This window comes from Eleginops maclovinus, chromosome 3, assembly GCF_036324505.1.
Source record: "Eleginops maclovinus isolate JMC-PN-2008 ecotype Puerto Natales chromosome 3, JC_Emac_rtc_rv5, whole genome shotgun sequence".
Taxonomy (NCBI): domain Eukaryota; kingdom Metazoa; phylum Chordata; class Actinopteri; order Perciformes; family Eleginopidae; genus Eleginops; species Eleginops maclovinus.
In genome coordinates this window covers 19,233,547-19,257,808 of record NC_086351.1, presented here as the reverse complement: position 1 = coordinate 19,257,808, position 24,262 = coordinate 19,233,547, and the positions used below count along the sequence as shown (strand labels likewise).

At 38.8% G+C, this 24,262-nt stretch overlaps 1 protein-coding gene across 3 annotated transcripts in view; it reads right to left on the bottom strand.

The window, feature by feature from the left end:
- The window catches only part of LOC134862353 (zinc finger protein 236-like), a 60,217-nt gene extending 37,150 nt beyond the window's left edge, over window positions 1-23,067 (bottom strand). Inside the window, exons 1-10 of one of the 3 annotated variants that reach the window (XM_063880230.1) lie at window positions 22,981-23,067; window positions 20,786-20,928; window positions 15,247-15,411; window positions 14,974-15,152; window positions 13,441-13,571; window positions 11,560-11,732; window positions 5,824-5,946; window positions 4,674-4,847; window positions 2,933-3,110; window positions 2,072-2,344 (exon numbers count right to left, since the gene is read on the bottom strand). In XM_063880230.1, coding sequence (XP_063736300.1) covers window positions 2,072-2,344; window positions 2,933-3,110; window positions 4,674-4,847; window positions 5,824-5,946; window positions 11,560-11,732; window positions 13,441-13,571; window positions 14,974-15,152; window positions 15,247-15,411; window positions 20,786-20,928; window positions 22,981-23,032 — 1,591 coding nt within the window. In that variant the 5' untranslated portion in view covers window positions 23,033-23,067. Of the gene's footprint in view, window positions 1-2,071; window positions 2,345-2,932; window positions 3,111-4,673; window positions 4,848-5,823; window positions 5,947-11,559; window positions 11,733-13,440; window positions 13,572-14,973; window positions 15,153-15,246; window positions 15,412-20,785; window positions 20,929-22,701; window positions 22,813-22,980 lie in introns of those variants that run through there. The other 2 variants (XM_063880232.1, XM_063880231.1) reach the window with 2 other exon arrangements.
- Window positions 23,068-24,262: the final 1,195 nt, after the last annotated feature.

The window sequence follows — 24,262 nt, the reverse complement described above, 5'->3', positions numbered from 1 at the left end:
GGACTGATTCTGATCTGTATATATAAACTACAATTCACGCATATATATTAGAATTTGCTATCCTAAGAAGAACTATTTAAATAACATAAAACTCACACATAAACAAAAATGTAAGCAAGCTCATGTCATTTTATTAAATATTTGTCTGCAAAAGGTTACAAAGCCTTGCTGTAAGCAGGAGACAATATATGTATATATATATATATATATATATATATATATACATGTATATATATACATGTATATATATATATTCATGAAATTACAACACAAGGAAAAGTGACAAAACTGTGTAAGAACAAACCTTAGTGAGAAACACAGCTGAGAGCATTAACACAAGTCTAAGCTTAGAGCTAACACATGACCAAAAGTAACACCTAACATAGAAACGTGCTATAACATAGCAATAAGAGACAAAAACTAATGAACAGACGCACATAATAATTAAAGTGTTACAGTTCTGTTACTCCATACTAACGCTGACATTTCATGTCCATGGGGATGCTTGTTTAGGTTAATCTAGCTAATTAGAGGTAAATTCACGATGATAGCAAACACAAAAGTGCAAATGCGGGATCTGGCTGTAGCAGCACCACTATATGTACACTGCTCTAGCAGCTCTTGTCGTTCTCTGCAGGATGTATTATACCATATAGCTGATTACTAAATTATAAGAGGCTGCCTAGAATCATTATTTTGAAAGCATATGTATGTCCTCTTTTTAAAAAGGGGGATCAGAGGGTGTGTGCCAATTACAGAGGCATCACATTACTCAGCCTCCCCGGGAAAATGTACTCTAAGGTGCTGGAAAGGAGGGTCCGGCCTATTGTCAAACCTCAGATTGAGGAGGAACAATGCAGATTTCGTCCTGGTCGTGGAGCGACGGACCAGCTTTTTACTCTCGCAAGGATCCTGGAGGGGGCCTGGGCGCTTTCCACGCTCATGTGCTTTGTGGATTTGGAGAAGGCGTATGACCGGGTTCCCAGGGAGATACTGTGGGAGGTGCTGCAGGAGTATGGGGTGAGGGAGTCTACTCAGGGCCATCCAATCTCTGTACTCCCAAAGCGAGAGCTGTGTCCGGGTCCTCGGCAGCACGTCAGACCGATTTCCGGTGAGGGTTGGCCTCCGCCAGGGCTGCGCTTTGTCACCAATCCTGTTTGTGATATTCATGGACAGGATTTCGAGGCGTAGTCGTGGGGGAGGGGGTCTGCAGTTCGGTGGGCTAAGGATTGCATCACTGCTTTTTGCAGATGATATGGTCCTAATGGCTTCATCGGTCTGTGACCTTCAGCACTCACTGGATTGGTTTGCGGCCAAGTGTGAAGCGGCTGGGATGAGGATCAGCACCTCCAAATCTGAGGCCATGGTTCTCAGCAGGAAACCGATGGACTGTCCACTCCAGGTAGGGAATGAAGCCTTACCCCAAGTGAAGGAGTTCAAGTATCTCGGGTTCTTGTTCTCGAGTGAGGGAACAATGGAAAGTGAGATGAGCCGGAGAATCGGAGCAGCGGGAGCGGTACTGCAGTCGCTTTACCGCACCATTGTGACGAAAAGAGAGCTGAGCCAGAAGGCAAAGCCATTTTCATTCCTACCCTCGCCTATGGTCATGAAGGATGGGTCATGACCGAAAGAACGAGATTGCGGACACAAGCGGCGAGGATGCCACCTGGGCGCCTCCCTAGGGAGGTGTTACAGGCACGTCCAGCTGGGAAGAGGCCGAGGGGTAGCCCTAGGACCAGGTGGAGGTATTATATATCTTCGTTGGCCTGGGAGCGCCTTGGAATCCCCCAGTCAGAGCTTGCTGATGTGGCCAGAGAAAGAGAAGTTTGGGGCTCTCTGCTGGAGCTGTTACGTCCGTGACCCTGACGGATAAGCGGGAGAAGATGGATGGATGGATGGATGGATGCATGGATGCATGGATGCATGGATGGATGGATGTCCTCTTTTCTACTTAAGTGCATACAAATTATGTTTGGTATTCAGATGCAGCAAAGGAATAAGCCAATAAATGTTGATTTTCATTAGTTTGGCTTCATGTGTAACCCTTTCATGAAGTGCATCTGCTTCTCACCTGTATGCAGACGCATGTGTACCTTCATGCTGCCAGAAGTTGAAAAGCACTTGAGGCAGCAATGACACTCAAAGGCCTTGACGCCTGTGTGCGTTTTCATATGTGCTGTGAGGGTACTCTTGACAGCGAAAGCTCTGAAGCACTGTTTGCACTTGAAAGGCTTCTCGTGAGTGTGGATGCGGATGTGGCGGACAAGGTCGCTGGGCTTCTTGAACTCCTTGGAGCAGTAAGGGCAGCCGTGCCAGCGGACGCCGTTCTCCTCTCTGATGGAGCCTGGAAGGGAAAGCAGGGGGAAGCAGACATGTTTTTTTCTGTCACATCAACAGCTCGCGGCGGGATCTGAAAGCTTTTTTAATTATGATATTATCAATCATCTTTCTCATTTATTTATCACCAAGTTTATACAAGGTTGGTAAATAAAATGACAGATTTTCTGAGAAAGAAAATTAACAAGGACGATAAAAAATGCTTTTTCATGCAAAGAACTTCAAGAAAAAGAAGGAAAAAATAATAATGAAAAAGGGTCCGCCAGCCTTAACTTGAGGACAGTTTAAATTGCATTTTTGAACAATAGTAAAACAAGTAAATTAAGTCCTTTTGCAGCGATTTCCTTTCATAATTACAACAAAGTCTGATAATACAAGCACATCTTACTCGATCTGCAAATGTTCAACATATTTATTTATAAATAACTGAATTAATTTGATGGTTATCTAACTTAAAATTCTTATTAGAATTATTAATCATTTTACTAAAAGGCAACTACAAACCTACTGAACTTCAACAATATGTAAAATCTCATTTGAGTTGACAAGTTTGGGATAGGATGCTTGTGTGAATATCGTGTAATGCCGCTCCTACCTGGCATTTGTATAGGTTTCTTGAAAATGCTCCTTTTCTTTTCCCTGAATGGTTTGTCATGAATCTGAACTCTCTTGCTTTCTCCGGTTCGGCTCTCCATGCTGTGGTTCTGCGACTCTCTGGATGTGGCGTTGCTCTGCGGCTGGACCACACTCAGCCCGCTGTTCTCCAGAGCTTGCTACAAAAAAGGAACATAAGAAAAGCTGCTCAAACACCACAGATTAAAAAGCCTTCATGGTAGACAATCTACATTTAGGGAAAGGCGGGTCAAATCCTACAATCGAATGTTTCCAAATATTTTACTACACCTCATCACTCAAAGAATAATAATCTCCAGCAGGCCTTTTTACCAGCCTGTATGGTTTGCAAAGTATTTCCTTCATCTTGGCTAAAAATAAGCCTTAACTACATCAGAAATCCTTTATTAGTCCCACAGTGGGGAAATGTACATTGTTATAGCAAAGGGAAAGTGCCAATAAAAGTTAAAAATAAAAGAAGTAGATTAACATATTATATAAATAAGCAAACACATAATGCATGTCTCTTTCTCAAAATCCAGTGGAATAAAGGTTAAATATAAAGAAAATACCTACATAATCAAACATAGACACATGTATACAAATGACCACATTAAGAGGCATCAATAAACAATCAAAAATATAAAAGCAATCAGTCAATATATACAAAAATAACAGTCACGTATGTACACTAGTGCAAATGATTGTCTATAGCAGCGTAGTTGAAGTGTCTGGTGCTAGATGTATAAAGCCTTTCAATTTGAATGTGTTGTTATGTCTGTATTAGTGTGTGGCATGTTGCAGGGCACAATTTAGTCTTTGTATAGTGGGTCAGAAAACTGACCATAAAAAAAGTTTGGTTTCATTTTTAACTAGTACTTAATGTAGGCACTATACCAGGGGGACAATTCAGTTTATGTATGAGGGGAGAGGGAGACACAGTTGGCTAAGTATCTTTTCCTCTTCGCTTTTATAGATCCAACCATTCGAGGTTTGGCTTGAAATAATGTGGCAAAGCTCGATCATAATCACACCCTCCTGTGATGAAAGCATAGGCTCTATTAAACTCTCCAGTAGTGCTCAGTTATAAAGGTTCTCTTTCCCCTAGGGAGGGACTATTTTTCGACAAGCACCAGAATCCTGCCATTCCGTCTAAAAGGAAGGGGACTTGAAAGAGCACATCATTTGGTTTCAAGCAAACATCAATTCATGGACCTTTTTGAGAAATGTTTCATCTTTTCATCTCATTCTGTGGCCAAATATATTCCCACTGTGGGTCTTCCGATTTCCCTCCGTATCCTTTCCGCATAAATAGATTCAGTAACTTTGTGAGGTCTAAAGAGCTGCTGGTGTGTGGAGCTGTTGGTGTGTATGCTTAGACACACACAGAAAGGAAGGCACCAGTCCATACTAAAATCAAATATGAGTTTAATCTCAAATCAAATAACAGATGTAATATATAATGTTATATATCTTTCTCGGATTAAAGTCAGCATACTGAGATAACATTCTGAGCTTTAAACCGGAGATGGAATTTTCTGACTTAATCCAAGGATCCTGACTTTTTTCTCGGATTTCGAGATTAGACAGTATATCATTACACCCGTACTATACTAAGTACTATGTTGATATTGTGTTTTTGTGTTATGTTTTTGTTTTGTAGGTACGCTTTATTTGTCCTTATCACCCAATTTATTTAGTGTTGTTGAATGTGCTTTGCTCACCTGCAGGATGTCCTGGTTAATGGCAGTTTCCATGGCGATAGCTGGCTCTGTAGGCTGGGACTGCGCTGCGTCACCGCTGACCTGCTCAGACAGCTCTAGGAGTTGCTGGATGACATCTGTCACCCCCTCGCCGGCCTCCGACCCCCCGGGACCCTGACCCGTGCTCTCTGTCTCCTGAGGGACGAGAAGAAGAGGAATGAAGTGAGATTTTGGCAAAATGACAAAGAGCCTTTCACAAAATCAGGACAGGTTTGAGAGCTGATAGTAATTAGAAGGGTCTCTCTGTAGTATAAATGTACAAACAGAGGACGTGATTGAAGAATGACGCAATTAGTGTCTACATCAGTGTGAATCATTGACACTTTGATCAATCCTGCATCAAGGACCGTGAAATAAATAAAAACAATAGCTATGTGTATGTAAAGAATCTTGCAAGAGTATGTTTTCATTGGATTATTACAAGGGCTGGGCAAGTTAACGCGTTAGTAATTATTAAAATTAGTATTTGCAAAGGTACCAAACTCTTAAATGGACATTTTAAATTTCCCTCAGATGGCAGAGTTCATAGAACTCCAAAGATTAATTTTCTTATCTCTGGACTCTGAGGGTAACTTGTTTATAACAAACTATATAAAACGTTAATGCCCTGGCAGTGGCAAATAGTTTTTGTTTTATATTTGATTGATTACATTAATTAATGTTGAAGTTCAGATTTACAACACATATTTTAACTGCTACTGTGTAAAGGGAATACTGCTGTTAAAAAGCACCTTTTTAGTGTTTGCAAACCAGATGTTATTGCACTTTTGTTCATATAGCTGAACTTATACTCATATATCAATGCAAATAATCGCAGAAAATCATGTGATTAATTGCGATTCAAAGCTGTAATCGTTGCACAGCACTAATTATATAACCATTATACACTAAGAAAATTCCTGCCATGGTTAAACCAACTTGGCAAATACCCTGATTCTGGATTCTGATTTTAAATGGACTTGGCTAAAGTGTTCCTGTGTTAAATGTATTAACCTTATTCAGCAGGGTCAAAATAATTAACATAAACTTGAATATACTAAACTGAAGCAGGGCTCATTAAGTGTAACAACCTAGAGTATTTGCTCATGTGTTCTGCATACTGCTCTCTTACCGGAGTGCCTGAGGGAACCTCAATCACAGAGATGTGCATCTTGCTGATGTGGGCATTCAGACTGCCTAGCTTCTTGAATACACAGCTGCAGTCCATGCATGGGAACAGCGGTACACCTTTAGTCTGTAAAATAATATAAAACACATTACTGGCTGCTAAATATGCTAGTTTGCTGCTAAAGCTCCCCTACAGCGACTCAATCTAGTCGCTGAAATGATTCCATTTCACAATGAAATGTATGCTGATATTATCTGTGCCTGGGGAAATTGTGTAAGAGGTGTTCATCTGTTAATTTATTTTGACGCTGATTTCACCTGCCAGGACTCGCCTGATATCCCTGATATGCTCACAAAATAAATTAGTTTTTTGCCAAGTCTGGGAGAATATATATAAAGATTCTGGAGCAGCATTTCACATGGTGATGAGTTTAAAATATACTTTCAGAATGAAAATAGAAAGTTACTGCATTTGGCGTTCATTGTTAGTTGTGAAATCATAAATGCTGCTTATTTATTATTATTATTATTTATTATTTATATATATATATATATATATATATATACGTTGTAGGCGTAAGAAACTGTTCTCTTGTGGATATCACCATCTTATAGCTCCTGATTTATTACAGCACAAAGTTGGTAATACAAAGCAGACATGCCCTTATAAATGCCATCATTTAGAGTTGTATTTTATTTCGGAATCCCAAGTACAATAACATGTTTATAATCAGGGGTTCAAAAGTAATTATTATAGCGGCTAAGTCAACGCTTTACGCCACTGAGATGCTGTTTGATGACATAATGGACGTACACTTTAGCTCGTCTTGTGACAAAGTCAGATACCATTTTTTTCTAGTTGAACCCTTAGTCCATTTATTTTCCACTGTCTGTTGTCTATTTAACTTGAATCCACTTCTATCACCATACTAAATGACACTTTAAAAAAAAAAAGTTTAGGCATTCCGTTGGACCCGAGTGAGCAAACATAGGTTCTATTTCTAAACCCAGAGCGCTAATTGGCCCCAACAATTATTGAGTAAAGTCTGTCAATCTAAGTTATATATTACTGTTCCAGTAGTATACAGTGCTCTAGCCACTGAATATGACTCTGTTTCTTGGCATTTGAAATATTTTGCTGGTATTTTTGTTTCGGTTTCATGTATTAAATGATATGTCAACTACTGACTTGGCAATAAACCTTAATTTGATTCAGAATCTGAAATGTGAAGAAAATTGTATTGACTTTTAAGTTGTAGTTTGTTGTCTTTGGAGGATGCAATATCAAGATCAGGTGCAGGGATAATTTGATTTAAGTGTGGTACATATGTGTAGTTATTTGGAGCATATTTTCAATTTATGTTCATAGAATCCTACAAATTAAGCAGGGGCTAGTAAGATGAAGTAATAGAGGGGTAAATAACTTGAACATTGAACCACTGACATAAAAGATGGAAAAGCCAGATAGTGGGTGGAAAACAAAGTTTTAAGTGACGCTACTTGAAAAACTGATTAGGACTGTAGGAGCAGTGGAGAGGAATCCATACGAGCTAGTGTGACTGTTGAGTGCAGAGCCTAAAAGAAATCAGGATTTATGGTGATTGCTTTTCCATGAGAGGCTAACCACCGGTGAAGTGGAAGATGTCAGTGAGCAGAAAAGGAAGTTTGATAAAGGTGGCTGAAATAGGAAAGGATGCATTTGAAGTTTGTGAGGAGTGTCTCATCTATCAAGAAACTCCAGTAATCACCATCAGGTTGCTATACGGTTTGTCAAGAATGAGGATTGTACGGTAAAGTTGCTGGATGATCATTAGGTGGGAGCAACGGACTGCGGAAAAGCATGAGAGGTGTCATATTTGTAGCCGGTAAAGAGAGTGAAGGTGGAAAATGACAAAAAGTTCAGGACATATTGACTTTGCACTTAGATATTTCCTGGTCATTTAACTTTGTTGGAAACCTTTTTAAACAAAAATGTGAGAGGGAGAGATGATGGAAATCATAAATAGGTTGACTTTTGTAAGTAAGGTTCTGATGTCATTGATTGTGAGTTTGAAACATATTTGGAGGTTGACGAAGCAAGGGATATTTGGGAGTATTAAAGCAGTGAAATTCATTTTCTTTCAAAGAAAGTCAAAGGCAGAATGTTTAGTGGGTTTATGTCAATGGGCTTTTGGAATGGGTGATGTTAAATTAAATAAGTTATTTTGTGAACACAAGCTTAAGAGATTTAAATTCTGTTGTTCAACATAAAATATTTTAAAAAGTGGTGTTCATTTGTGAACATTATGTAGGTTTAAAAAAATGTATAAGTATAATAAATGTATGTGTGCCAAAAGCGTTTTTAAGCAATAATCCAAAACCGTTATACTATATATAGTGGAGTCATTATTGAAATTCGTAGAACAGAAAGCAGATAAAATCATTTGAGTTGTCTGTAGATTTTTATTTTAGAGCTTATTTGTGTAACTCTTGAGCAGACAGGGTTGCTGTCTCTACACGCCTACAAACACCTAAAACCCTTCATTGGATTGGAACCAAGATGATTTTAAGCTCCCAAGTACGCATCTGCTCATGAAATCTGTTGTGAATAATGTATGAATATAATTTATTCATAAAGTCAGTCAAACCATGAGGACAAACTCTATCTGGAACAGGAAAGCTGAAGGACACTTGTGAAAATTAGATGCATTATTCAAATAGTCCTGCTGTTTGGCTTTCCAGAAGTAATTTAATCAATCGGCCACATCATGGGCTTTTAGTAGGGAAAGACAACGATGTGAGAAATTGTGGAGAATACAAAGAAAAATTCCATGATGTAAAATAAGGGGAAAGTGAACCCATAAAATAACATGAATATGTACCAACACACACTTCTTCCAGGTGGACGGGGCAAAAAACATTCATCCAATAACTTGTCATATGCATGACTACTCATAACAGTAGGGTACGTGAGTATTTGTATTCAGTCAATTATAAAATAAATAAAAATAACTATTGCTTGTATGGTAGCAAGAATTTAACTCATAAAACCAAATCCAAAGGACTCTTACGCAGCTCATATTAATTATATATTAAACTAAAAAACATGAGATTATGGTTAAGAGGCTTTATAAAGGATATACAGAATGAATTGTTTGAAGTTGTTATAATAGGCAAATGAATTCCTAAATGATGTCCAAAAACATGAGTGTGATGGAGCATTGACTGGAAACTCAAATGTAGTTGATGAAACACTGAATCTGATGTCTTATAACACTAAATGTTTGATTAAAAGCTTAGCCAAGGAGAAATACAAGATGAACAATACAAATGAATAAAAGTGCTTTCGGAAGCACAACCTTTCTCTGTCCCGATACATCCTAAAGAAAGACTGCAGCAGGCTTTTTAATTTTGTTGGCTTCTCAAATCTTAGTGAAAACACACTTTACCATACATTGTATCATCACTCTCTACGACTTTTAATCCCCTTTACCTCGCAAAACAGGGGGAACATTGTGCCAGTCTTATTAGTTTTAGGCCAATAGCTCAGCACGTCTATGATATGTGACTATACTTTGCAGCCAATTTTCTGACACAAAAGGAGAGACATGCAACCTAAGACTTATTTTAATGATTCCCAACATGAAAAAGGACATACTAATATCTAAATGTATAATGTCTAAATTATGTATGTCAATGTTTGGGCTGTCAGCATTAACGCTAGTGATTCATCTGGAAACAACGCATTATGAAAAAATAATGCAAATGAATGATATTATCAAGTTCGACCCCAACTTCCTCCCAGAATTCCAGTGCAGTTGTTTACCATGAATGACATGGCATTGAAAGGGCAAAGAAAGCGTAGCAATTGGCACAAGCTACATGCACTGACTGGAGACCGCTGATCCTCAGTAAAACAACATCACTATCTTGCTGTAAAGGCGCAATGTATTAATGACGAATGTTCTGCACTCGTTCTTTGGGTGTTGTTAGCGTAGGAAATATATGTTACCATCCCATACACCAGTTTCTTGAAGTTGCACAGGAGTGGGAGATAGCGGACAAAGTCATCACTGTACGATCACAAAGCACTCGCAATATGATAGAGACACCAAGAATACGACCACAAGAGCGTTTGCCCTGTGTAGCGCATGCTATACAGAGGGCAATCACAGCGGCTGTCCGCTTAGTGTTGGAAAATTGTCGGACATCATGCCGATAATTCCGAAATAGTATTATAAATATGTTTTTTAGGTCTTACCAGGGGTATCTTTTATTACAACATGACACGTGTTTTGTTTTTTTCTCCCACCAAAATGCACATAAGTACTAGTATGTTTAAACTTATAATTGATTACAATTAATTAATTGTGAATTATCGCGTAACCTTTTGGTAGCACTAGCTCACTTGCGTATATAAAGTATTAGCTTAAAAATGTCCTAACAATGACCCCAAAGTGATGTTGACATTATACAGACAACATCTCAACCGTTCATCCATGAGTTCAAGAAGATTTGAGACATGTTTAAATAAATTCCCTCTAGGCGTTCCTAAGATTTTGCGTTCACAAGAACGGGTGGATAGACAAAAAATGTAATGCCTCAGGCCACAGCTGCGCACACAGAGGCTTAAAAACCCAGGTACATAATTCTGTCAACCAAATTAAAGTAGAGCTTAGTGTGAAAACACAAAAACATCTATTACACTTTGTTACTATTTGGTAACATGCATGAGCCATTGATAGGAGACCCACTGCACCCTCAATGATTGAGATCATGGTGTTGCTGCACCCTCAGCTTTAGCAATAGAGACCCGGCTGAATAAGGAAGGTACAATGAGAAGGGGTTTAAGAGATTGGCTGCTATGAACTCCGAACAAAGGGAGGAGAATGCGATGCAAAGAGCTGCAATTCACCTTATTTCCTTTCCTGCAGACACAACATTGCAAGGTGGCAGGCCATTTGGTGACTGATTCGAGGAGGTGTACAAAAAAAAATCAGAATATCTTGGAAAGCAACAAAAAAAAAAGAAATGTCGAACAGCATCAAAGTTCTTGTGATTGTGATGATTTTGACTGATATTGCGATTACAATATAGGACATGGTCAGACTTTTACAAATATGGTGTGTCCTTTGATTTAAATAGCACACTAGCCCATATTTGGAGTTGATAAAATTGCAATTAGTTGTCCAGCCTCAGTCTAGTCACAGCATCGGATACAGTTGCAATGCTAATACAGCCAATTAAACCATTTAATTATTGGTTGGACTGGACTGACAGCAATCATTTCAATTTAAAAAAAACCTAACCACATTTTCTGAAGGCAGTCTCACTCACTCAGCCAATCTGTCAAATATGAAAACCCTTTAAAACCATTGTCACCACACTTTCTCAAGGAAGGAAGATTCTTTAAACCTCCTGACACAGTGTTCACAATTCTGACATTGGCCAATGTATTCTTATTTGGGTTTTGTTATTTGGTAAGAATTAAACCTACATATATTAATGTGCTATAATTCGACCATATGTGGAAAACTGAATTCGATCTACACACCGGTGGTAAGCCCATTGTTCATTTTAATTAAAAAGGCACACAATTTAAAAAAGGAGAAACTCTTTTAAATTCTTAAAATAAAAGCACTGTTTTGTGGTCTATTTACTTACTGCAATACTCAATCTGCTAATTAAGTATGGTGTGTCATTACACAGAGATATCTCCCTATACAGTGTCTGAGGTGTGAGTCTGTCCCTGTGCTCTTACCTCAGAGTGAACTCTCTGAACGTGGGAGTGTAGATTTCCTTTCTGGGAGAAGGAGGCCGGGCAGAACATGCAGAGGTGAGGTTTCTCTCCCGTGTGCCGCACCATGTGAGTCTGCAGCACCACCTTCTGGTTGAAAGCCTTCCCACAATGTGAGCACTTGTAGGGTCTTTCACCTGAATGAAAAGGGTAAAGTCAGGTCAAAGAAACAGAAACACGTATGATCATTTTAGTACGGGTAATTTCGAGAATCAGTATGAATGACTTGAAGGGTCATCATTTAACAGTTTTCACATTAATTAAAGCCCATTTTGAAGCAGGTTACACCATTAGACCAGTAAGAAATTGTGAGCACAAATCTTTGATTAAAAAAAAAAAAAAATCTTCATTGTTTAAACAAAACTTTATCAAAGTACTAATAGTCATCCCTACAATATCTATGCCATATCAAGCTATTTGGTCTAAAATATTGAGATATTTCAAATACTCTATATCCTAACAACGCCCACATGACATACATAATACTAATATTAATCAAAACAATATACATTTTGTACTCATGTGACATTACAATTTTTAATCATGGCATCAACATGAGTCCATCTCTGTATTTAGCCTAAATAAAAACAAGTTGTACCCATTCACTGCTGGGTGTGTGCGTCAGAGAGAGTGAGAGAATGAGGCATCGTTTGTGTGTGTGCGTGTGTGTCCCAAAGCGCCTCTTAACCACATCAGCTTGAGGGCTGTTTGAGATTCGCAGCACAGAGGAATATACTCCATCCGCCATTAGTCATGCATCCAGCCAGGCTACCAAACAAATTAGCACGTGGATGATGTGTACACAACATGTGGGTGGAAGCTTCAGGCTATATAACCTGAACCCAGAAGGCTTACCAGCACAAGCGCTCATTCACACTGGAATATTAGTTGTACTAATACAGAATTTTCTTACACATACTCTGGGCTGAGTGGAGGCGTACTGTCCCTCAGAAATTGAGGATTTGCCTGGGAGTGTGAACTGAGTTTGAACCTGGAGGATAACTGGTGGGATGATGCTCTTTCAAAAATTCTCACAACCTCAGGGCCACTTACGCATTTCAAAAAGCTCTTTATTTTTCTCATACTGCCTGTGCTGCAGCTCCTCTTTTCACCCTCTGTCTGAAACCAGAGCCCAGTCTGTTCTGATTGGTTAGCTGGCCTGCTAAAAGAAGCGTGATTGTAACACAGTGATGACTGCTTTCATACTATGTCAAAATTACTTTGAATAACAAATGTCTCTCCCTAAATTGCCTCAATTTCATGTCCGGTACAACCTTAGTTATGAATTCACTCGGTGGATATGCGGTATCGTGTCCTTGTCTAAAGCAAAAGAACAGTTAATATAATGATCTTATCTCCTCTTTTTTTTCCATTTCACTTCGTTTGGAACTTTGATGAGTATGAGTATGCCTTTGAAATGCGGAATGTATGGCTTGTTGTTCTTTGGATCGTTTAGGTGCACAAACGTTAAACGTGTAGTTTCTCTTTTAATGTGTCATGATTCTTATTAAAGGTATTCAACAAAAAAAAGAAAGGGAAGCTGAAGTTAGTGGTGTTTTTTCTTGCAGCTCATCGAGAAACATTTAATCAGAGTAAGTCCATTTCAGAAAGACAAATGTGAGACTCTAGTTATATGTTACTTCCTAGAATTAAACTGGGGCAATTAAAATGTATGAAAAACAGAACCCCCAACTGTTCTGTTTGTGCCAACCCCGCCCACACACCTGCAGTCTCCTGTTGCACCCCACCTTCAGAGGATTATTGCAGAGTTTTTACAGTAAATCCTCTGAGCATGAATCCTACATTACCAAAACGTGCCGCCCCCTTTCTGAGCTCTTCACTCACCTGTGTGTATTCGTACGTGCCTAACTAGCTGACTGGGTTTTTTGAATGCTTTTCCGCAGTGATGGCAGCTGTTCTGAAAGGCGCTGCGGTCGATGTTCTTCTTGTAGTTTCTGGAGCTACAGCTGAGCGGCCTGTGGAGAGAGGAAACACAACAAAAGTCAAGTTGGTTTAACATACAAGATTACAGATGATCACATACCCACCACATAAACAGTATGCATTGCACATCATGTGAAAATATCTTGTTCTCTTAATATTGGGAGCCCTGTGCATTACTCTGAAGATTTATACATTTTTGTATAACATAACTCACTAAAAATGTTATATACTGTATTTTTAGTACTTTTTTATAGTTTTTTGTATATTTATATTCCGTGTAAATATTTCTCTTTATTCTTTTAATATTAAATAGAACAAATATCACACATTTATTTTCTTTTACTTTTCTTGGAAATAAACCTGCTTCTGATGATAGTTTAATTTTTTTAAATAACTGAAAACATATTATTTTTTATTTGTTTGAATCTTTATTTTATAATTACTAAAACTCTATTCTTGTAGTATTTTTAATAGCCTCTTTTTTTGTTTTGTTTGTTTGTAATCATCTACTATCTTTTTATATTCTATTTTTTTGGGATAATCATCCTTGTTTTATTATCATTACAAATATTATTATCAATATTGCCCATGTCAAAAAAGATATAACAAGAACAACAAAAACATTCTTATTTCTCCCTAGACAAACACAGTGTTTTCATTATATTTTGAGTATTCTTCCTTATTGATGTGTACAAAAGTGAAGGTACAGAATGTGTTTTCCCTTTCACAATGCACATAATAGAGGTATTGTACTGCAGTATTGCAGTATTGTCGTACAATAGTTACATTGTATGTACCAGAGACATCCTACCAAACAGTGTGTTATTTCTGCTGTTGTTGCTCGGATGTCTCTGTATTTAACCTTCAGCTAGTAACTCTATAGAGAGTCTGCACACATCACTGAAGCCTGATGCCCTTGTCCAACTTTCATACCTGCCTGTTTATGACTGTTTAAGTTCAGATTCAATTAAAATGTCGACAAATACAACTCTCTGTTGAATGCCAAATCAATATAAACTTTTCATGGAAGTTCATTCCAGCTTGTGAGTATATTTCACAACAAAATTACCAGAAAAACAATTAATGTTGTGTGAACTATTGTAATATAATCTTAAACTCGTCTGCCGTACACAATTGTGGTTTTATATTTTTTAATGGCAGAATGCTTGTCTCTTATGATTACTCTACAGTCTCTGTGACTCACATACACTGCCTCCTTGTAATTAATTTGGCATAAGAATTAGTAAATAAAATGATGTGTCCGTGGATACTGCAGCTACACAACCAAATATCATTATGACAGTGGTAAACTGCCTACAACAAGAAGGCGACGGTTACTTTTGATAGCTGTTAGACTCATGTTTCCCTTCAAGTCGTTTTTTCCACCTGACCCGGTCTAATGATATAAATGGGCATCTTGCAGCCCTGCCTGACCTCATCTTGACGTGGCTCTTCATGTGCTCCTTGAGGTGTGCGGAAGTTTTGAATTCTTTGTCGCAGCTCTTGCAGGTGTAGACCTTGACGCCCGAAAGCTCTTTGCGGTGCTCCTCCAAATGCAATGAAAGCTGGCTCTGAAGAATGAACTCATCTCCGCACTCCACACAGATCAAATTCTGAAAAAAAAGACAAAAAATATTCTTATTTTTTGCAACTGGTAGTGTTTGCATATCAATGATGGGTGTCACATTCAATAGGCAGGTCACTTACCTCCTCTTTCTCGTGCAGCATGATATGAGACTTGAGGCTGGCGATGCGGGAGAATCTTTTATTGCAAACGGGGCATGTGAAGTCAGAGGTTGTGTGTGTGGACTTGTGCAGTGTGAGGTTGAAGTCCACGTTGAATGTCTGTGGGCATTGGTCACATCGATGAGGCTGCAAGGTAGAGAGGAAAAGTTCAAGGAAAGAAAGGGAATGTTAAGGATGTAAAGGATCCTAATTAATGGATGAATTACAGTACAGGCCAAAGGGACTTAACTGTGTGGGGTACAAAGAAACAAAAACAAATTAAAAACAGCACAATACAATTTTAAAGTGATGCAAAAAAAGCTGAATTGAGACACATAACAACTACAAAGTCATAAAAAACAGGTGCAAAGAGACACAAAATAACTACAAAAAGATGAAAAGTAGCTGCAAAGACGAGGAAGGAACAACGCAACCACGCAAAACTGGCAGCAGTGGTCAGTGGTTACAGCTGGCGGCCCATATGCGGTATCTGCTGCCAAAGTACGCGTGTTCGACATCTGAGCCCGTGAAGACTTAGGCATTGTCATCCCCCTCTGTCTTCCATTTACATCACAGTATCTTTATTAAAGGCAGTCTCTGGCCCACAACATCTTTTTTTGAAATGATGCCAAAGAACTACATCAACAAATAAGACAAAAAAAAATGGACTTCAAAAAGACCAAGACAATTACCAAGGGACGCAAACACAGCTTCAAAGAGACTACAAAGACATTTGCAACTGCTATTAAGAGGGGCTTAACAATCACAAAATGACAAATAAAGGAACCTAAAACAACTACAGGACTAAAGGACACAAACAAAGACAAAAGACCACTATAATTAAACCAACACTATTTCACAGAGATTTCAACATGACCTATTAACTATTGATTATATGGATAAGTAACTGCCTTTATTGTGGACCAGGAAAGCTATCTTCTCATGCTCCTATCCCCGTCCAACTTAACTGTTCCCTAGAACCTTGATCCGCCAATCAGAGAGCAACAGGTGCGATAAATAATCTAAGTTTTAATGACAAGATGGAGAAACAGAAAGACCCAGAAGGGGAGTAAACCCACAGTACAGAACATTACAAGAAAGCATTAAAAAATAATATCTGATGGAGGAAGAAATGGCCCAAATATAAAATTCTATTAGAGTAGCTGACTGACTGCATTTCAGAGTACTTTGTGTCTGCGATGAAGGCCGGGAGCAATACGGATACCAGTGAGTCTTACACAGAGTGGCAGACCCCGAGGCTGCTGCTGCCACTCTACAGCCTGGAGAGTGGGCCTATTTAAGTGAACGTAGAACCCTTGAAATTGAAATGAACCACTACTACAGGTGCAGTTCCAAATTAGGTAACGGAGGGTCCCGTTATGGTCTGCTAATGATCTAAGAGGCTGAGAGGGGACCAAATTAGGGATCGACCGATATGCTTTTTTCAGGGCCGATACCGATATCAATTATTACCAAAAAAGGAGTCCGATAACCGATATGTAAAACCGATATTAATTTTTTTTTTTTTTTTTAAACCAATATGTCAGTTGTCAAAAAAAAGGCGATATGCAGCAGAAATGTAATTCAAAAGTATTTAATAGTTCTTATTTTGTAACACAAAGTGTAGGGAGCTGCCTGCAGCATTTAAAAAAAAATATGCATATAATGTAAAATCATAGAAAAATAGAAAAAGTAAATCATATCACTCCCTGATGTTTAATGAACTGAAAATGACAAACTAATGAATTAATTGAATAAATAAAATCACTCCCTGTAGATTAATGAACCAAAAAATGGCAAAAAAAACCACTTTGGTTTACTCAAGTCTAGTATTCCCAATTTAGCAAGAGTATGTTATGGTGGAGGAAGCAGAGCTTTTCTGCATTTTCTCCAGTGAGGCGGCTTCTGGTTTTTTCATATATAGCAGAGACCTCACTGAACACACGCTCACTTGGCACAGAAGAGGGTGGGGCACACAGGAACTTCCTTGCCTTTGGAGCAAGAAGCTTGAAACGGGTCTCATGTTGGCATATCATATCAACATCTCAGGTGATTGAGGTGTTTGTTTTAACTTCTTATTTGTGCAGTTAGCAAAGCACGTCATATGACAGGCCTACTGAGGTGACTTGCGCCACCAGTCATCCATTCACTCGCAGCGATGCAGATTGCAGACAAACGGACGGTCATAACTCGTAACAATAATGGGCCCAAGCCCGTATGACAGTCAAGTTTTTGACCGAAAAATGTCACGTTTATCTTGCTGTATCCACCCGTTGACCAATAAAAGTTTAAACAAATCTGATTTATCGTCAGTCAATTGCGACCAGGTAAGATAAACAGCTAGCTAGCCCTCTCCATAACACTGCCTGAAACATGTTATAAGTTAGCTCGAATAGCTAAACCTATCGTCTATCGTCTGTGACTGTCAGGCACTGATGAAAACTGAGGTTTAGATTGGTGTAGGCCTATTTATTAAAAATGCTTAGGGAAAGTGAGTAAAATGTAACAAATGATATCGCTGGTGTTTCACAGAATTTTAGCTGGGACAGAAAACTTTTACTGGATAGGTAGATTTAAAATGACGAGTGACATCAGGCGAACCACGCTCCCTCCGTTGCGGACACTGATGTAACTCATAAGAAAACGAAATTATTCCAAATTAGTTCAATACAAATATAAGGTCTATAGACTACAGCTATATGAACTACCAAATTGTGAGACATTTAAACGTAACGTTACGTTTTGTAAATGGCTAGCTAGTTTGGATTATGTTTCAGTAGTTAGACTGACATCTATTAAGGCTCTATTGGCGAACTAGTAAACTAACGTGCATCAATCGGGAATTAGCTAAATGGAGGAAATGGGCGCTTTGCTTATGGGTCCGGAATGAAAGAGAATAGCTTACAAAGTGGTGTTATTGCAACTTCAGTGTAGTGGATTGTGATTCATTGCAACTTCAGCAATGAATGTACGTTACCTTACCTTTGAAAAAATAGCTCCGTACTAGTGATGCGCGGGTTAAGGATTTTTAACCCCCGCACCAACCCAACCCATCGTGACAGCCAATCCGCACCGCCCGACCCGCAAAATTACGCTCTGATTTTTTAACCCAACCCGACCCAACCCGCGAAAATGGGAGAAAAAAAAAAAAGATACCAGTGAGTTTACGTCGTGATTTGCCAAACGGTAGGCCTATTAACGAGGGGTTTTGCTCACAATTATGAGGAGATGCACGGCAGGCTATTATTTTCGCTAAACAAATGATTGACAGGAGGCATAGCTCGCAGCTTGCTGCTGCCCTTTGCTGCCTGTGTGCGGTGCATGAGACGGAGCGGGAAGAGAGGGAGAAAACCCCATTTTATCCTTACACAAAAGACAAGCATATGAACGGATACATATAACTATAATAGCTGGAATAATTGCGATTTTTACCCGACCCGCCCGCTACCCGCATTTTCCACGGAAAAAACAACCCGGCCCGCCCGACCCACCCACGGGTTTTGGGCCAGCCCGCGCATCACTACTCCGTACCGTTGAAGCCCATTCTGCTACTGCCTCGCTGAGAAGCCAAACTGTTCTGAGCATTCAGTCCTCCATCCTGATTGGCTGGATCCGTGCTCACTAACAAATCAGATGGTGTAGTGGGTGGGACAATGCTATCGACCACAGAGTGGCAAACGCAGGGAGTGAGAGACGCTTTACAGACAAAGTAGCGCGTTCCATTCTTTATCCATTTCAATATCGGCTTATCGGTGGAAAAAATGGCCGATACCGATTATTATAAAAATGCTAAATATCGGCCATAATTATCGGCCCGGCCGATAATTGGTCGATCCCTAGACCAAATGACCAAAGTTTTCCTTACTTTTACATTCCTGTTAATAGAACCAAGTGGACACCCATTACTTGTCATGAATCTGTGTGTAATGTGTGTGTGAGAGTGGGAAAGAGAGGGAGGGGCAGAGAGACAGAAAGTGAGTGTAAGTGGATCTTAAAAGGGGATAGGGCAAAGATGTGTGTTGGAAAAGCTTTTGCAGCTGGTGAGCGGAAATAAGAGGGCACACTTAGGACACCCAACGGTGACAAGACAAATATCAATACACATGAAAATCACAGAAATCTGCATTACTCAACTTCAATTAAAACACAATTAATCTGCACGAATACCTAACATACGAAAATTATTTTCCCCCCAGAATCGCTCACAGGCAAGTCCAATCGAATGCATACGGAGGCCTCAAGTCAAGAAAGTCAGTTTCTTCCAAACCATTTCTTTTTTGGTGAATACACAATACTTCTCTCGTCGAGCACAATGTCAACAACACCAACATGGGACATTTCACATTGTTCTTCAGGGAGTATTAAAAGAGGTGAATATCCTTATAAATCTTACCTAAAAATTACAGCAAGCCCCTTTGTTCCTGTGTACACCCCGGTATGAAGCACACAGGCATTTTAATAAGCAAGAGAAAGTGATTTAATTTAAAGGATTTTATTTTTTGGGTGAAATATTTCTGCAAACTTATAATTCAACTGTTTACCCTCTCTTTCTTGACTTGCATAAGTTATATTTTCAAATCGTGTTGACGGCCAGTTCAGAAGGGATCAAAACATTATTAGTTTCTTGTCGTATGCTACCTCACATATTCTTCAAGAAACATCGTCCTATGGTGGTCCACTGGAGGGGAAAGGTCTTCGCCTCTGTATAATGACTGAAGCAGCCATTCACACATTCTGTATGCTCCCATCTTTCACACTGATCTATCATTCATCCGGAATGGAGTCTTGACAATAGTATCCACTGTTCAAAGTTCAGGAGCAGACGACGTGTAGTGCTTTTTTGCTCAGTTAAACAGCCCAGCATCAAGCCTTATTTCCCCTGCAGTTTATTCAATCAACTCAACCGAAGCTGTGCTCATTTACATGTCAGTATTAGCAAACACCCTGTTAATTGAGCATATTGGGGCTCTAATGCAAAGTCGCATATGGATAAGTAAATAACCCCAGATGTGTTTTGTATTTAGAAATCCAGGACGATGTCTAACAATACTGCTCTTAACAGCGCATTGCAGATGCTCTGGAAGCAGCTGCCAGCAAATAATGTGTTTGGTAGACCTGTGCTGAACCTCAAATAAACAATGGCTTCTACCAGCAGCTTCCACATTGTGTAAAATCATCTGAGTTGAAAATCTAGGACGCCTCCAGCTTTGACGATAAGCCACTTGCTTGGCCCAATTCCAACCTGTAGCTGGGTCATTGTTATACCAATCATCTGCCCCAAACTGAGGTGGAGTTGTGAGTTTGTGTTGTGCTTTTTGACATAAAAAAAAGTATGGTTCTAATGATCTGACTTATACTGACCTATACCAGACTTGCCGGATTTAGATTCATCAATATGTGTGTAATGTAAGAATACCAATATAAGCCAATGATAGAGAGAAAGCATCCTCTTCTGATGTTGTTTGGTAGATTAAGGTTAATAACTGTGTTAACTGTCTCTTTACCAAGTGGCGGAACTTACCTTATCGTTGATTTCATGTTCACGGAGATGCTTCTGAAGTTGGCTCTCTGTAGTAAAGATCTGGGAACATATTGTACACTTCTTGTTCTTGAGCTCTCCATCTTCACCGAAATGATCTGCCTTAGCGTCACTGGGATCCCCATCTGATAGAGTGCAAGAGAGAACAAATAAGTATCTTCATTTGTTTCAAGAGTTTTGACTGTGACAATCCTAGAAGAAATAAATGATACGGTACATTTTTTACCATGGTTTGTAGTTCTATGTAAAAAAAAAATCTAAAACGAAAGACTTTCTTCAAGACTGTATTTTTATAGCACCTACTACAGGCGCCCGGAGTTTCCAAAAAGTAACAGCCCTTTTAATAAATATGTCTCTGTCTGTGTCGGACAGTAAAATCTTGAATTGCATTCATCAATCCTGGGGGACATGCACATTTATGGGCCTTTGACTTTATTGAAGCTTAAAAATGTTCATGGAAGTTTTTGCACACATGATGGGTAGACAGTAGGATAGCTAGAAATGTGTGATTAAATTCCCTTCAAAACTAAGAAAGTTCAGCATTAGCACATACCAAACAAGAATTGTACTAGTCCATAAGAATTTTAGGCTGTGTTCAAAATCTTAAACATTTTATTTGTAAATACAGTATGTACTGCAGATTCCCTTACAAAGTAGTGTATTAGATGCAGTATGCATACAATTGAACAATGACCGTCTTGATCATCGGAGGGTTTCATCCTGCGATTCTATCTTGCTCATTATATCTACTGTGAAAAGGACTTTGGGTCCGATTAGCCAGGACAGCATGCTGACTTGCATTTCTGCAAAAATTATACTGTGTGGCATGAGTATGGCAAACTCCGTTTGATATGCAATATGTGAACTTGTATTGCATATCATGTAATATACAAAATATTTTTTTTCTGGTATAGTAGATCATTTAGTAGGCAAGCTATTTCAGAAGTGGAATAGCGTAGTTTAAATGTGATGAAATAGTCCCAAAGAATGCATGAAATGTTTTTTTTATTTTCATTTGATCACTTTTAGTTATTTTGTGTTTTTGTATATTAGAATCATGGGGTGTACATTAATCACACATTACAGAACAATGAAAGTAATAGTTTAATGTTTTGACTACTGTCATTTTTCCTATAGGCTCATTTAGTATTTTAAATTTGACTATTAAACATATGGTCACGTCCGTCAAATGTATATTAACACTGCCACATCCACTAAGGTATTACTCTTAAATAGTTCATTTTAATACTTTATTAGTCTTAACATGAGGTCTGTATCCATAACAAAATAACGTTTCTTTCACCATTTGCCTCACTGGAAGATACATTAAGACAATGGATGTCATTTGGTATCACTCTGGTAACTCGTGCTTTTGCAGTGATAGGTAGATAAAGTTTATTCAATAGTTTGGTTCCACACATCCATCTTGGCTTTCACACTCGTAGGCATTCCTATGTAGCTACTGACTGGTATTAACCCACTGTGAAATACCATCGTAACGTTAATAGTATTTTAAGACAAATGTTTTGTTTTAGTAGCCGAATTGTAATTGCTCGAATCCATCTGTGGAATATTTTGAAGCGTACCATTTAAGTTATCCAGCTAACATGTTTTTCTAAAGGTGACACCAAAATGCCAGCACATAAATGCGTTCCGATACCACATTTCGACACTTCATGTCAACACGTGAAAATGACAACTTGTTTTGGTCATGCAGAAAGGATCTATCAGTAGCATGATCTTCGCTACACTGCCTTTCACGGTATCAAAATAACAATGGCCAAAAGGTTGGCGTGTTAGCATTGAAGCTATCTGTAGCAGAGCGAGCTAGGTAGCAACAACATGCTAACGACGAATAACTAAAAAACAAATATTTAGTGACAAAATGTTACGTTTACAATCACTGCACAAGAGACTGCGGTTCTTCCCTTCGCGGACACCAATTTAGACTGGAAGCCAATAAGAAGAGCCACCGAAACCTTATTAATATCATTCCGCCTCAATCACTCCTTCGCCGCACAAAGCAAAGCCCACCCGCAATACTATATCCGGGGACTATATACACTACATTGAAGTGTTATTATATAAGACACAGAGATGCCTATCTAAATTATAGCCGGTTATTTGGATAGGCCATTATCTGTATTTTTTATTCGTTGCATTTTGGTACTTATTACCTGTTTCGTCGTTGCTTTTAACTCTCAGTTTGCGAGGCCGGCCCCGCGGCATAGTTCCAGTACTCAGGGCGGGTGTGCTGTGAACGGTTTGCCTTTCAAAATGGCGACTTGGTCATCTGTACACAGCATCGTACCCATGAAGACACGCAGCTGCACGGAGTAGGGAGACATCTACCGTTAGGTACATTGTACGTGCATCTTCAGGTTAATACAAAAACTAATGTTGTGTGCCCTGTATGTTGGCACTTCGAGTCCCCTGAAAGCCCCACATTATTTGTCTTTAGTTTTGAGGCATAAAAAGGAAATAGTTTAGCAGCATACACCACTCAAGCACATTAGTAATTAAAATAACAAGGCCCTAGAGATAATTGCTGCAGTATCACCTCCTCTCTACTAAATTAAAATAAGGTTCACAATCATTAATCATTTTCTATTTAACCAGGGAATTATAGCCCATATGATATTTTACTTTGTAACCCAGTTGGTAAATCTATCCTGGTAGGGCTTCAACACTAAATAAACTGACACAATAAATACAGTTTGAAAGATTCCCCACAGAGGGGAATTTTTCATTTGTACTGCAGAAAGAGCCAAATACAGCTTAATATTACACCCAAATTGATGATATAGCATAGTTTGTTTAGTATTGATGTTGTTTTTAATTATGTTTCACCTTCTACCACTGCCCCCCCCCACACACACACCCCCCCCCCCCCCCCCACACACACACACACACACTAACATTCAAACCCCCACATTCAGTAAGCCAGATACATTCTTACAAACACACTATACTGAAATTCATTAAGGTCATTTTTTTTGGAACAACCTCTAAATGCTATAGGAGGGAGAGAAAAAAAAAAACCTAAATGAAACCCAGTATTGATTGCCAGTGAATCACAAAGTACCTTTACAGATATTACTGCAATATAACAAATACCAGGATGATAAAAAAAAATACCATGAAATACTGTATCATAAAGTGACTATAAACTTCTGCAAGCTATAATTTAAGTCAGACATAAACATATCATGCATACATTTTTTACATTAGTTTTGCACCCACAGCAGAGAGCCATAGACAGTATATCATATAATATATTTTATGCAATATATATAGATTTTTCAAAAGGGTATGAGGCACGTTGTAAAATGACTTTACTCGCCATTAACACCAGCAGAGGGAGGCAATGAGTTATGAATAGCTCAGGTCATTTATGGGCCAATAATCCTGGTGATGGCAACAAACTGAGCTGTGCTGGTGTCCATGTTTAGGATTGTG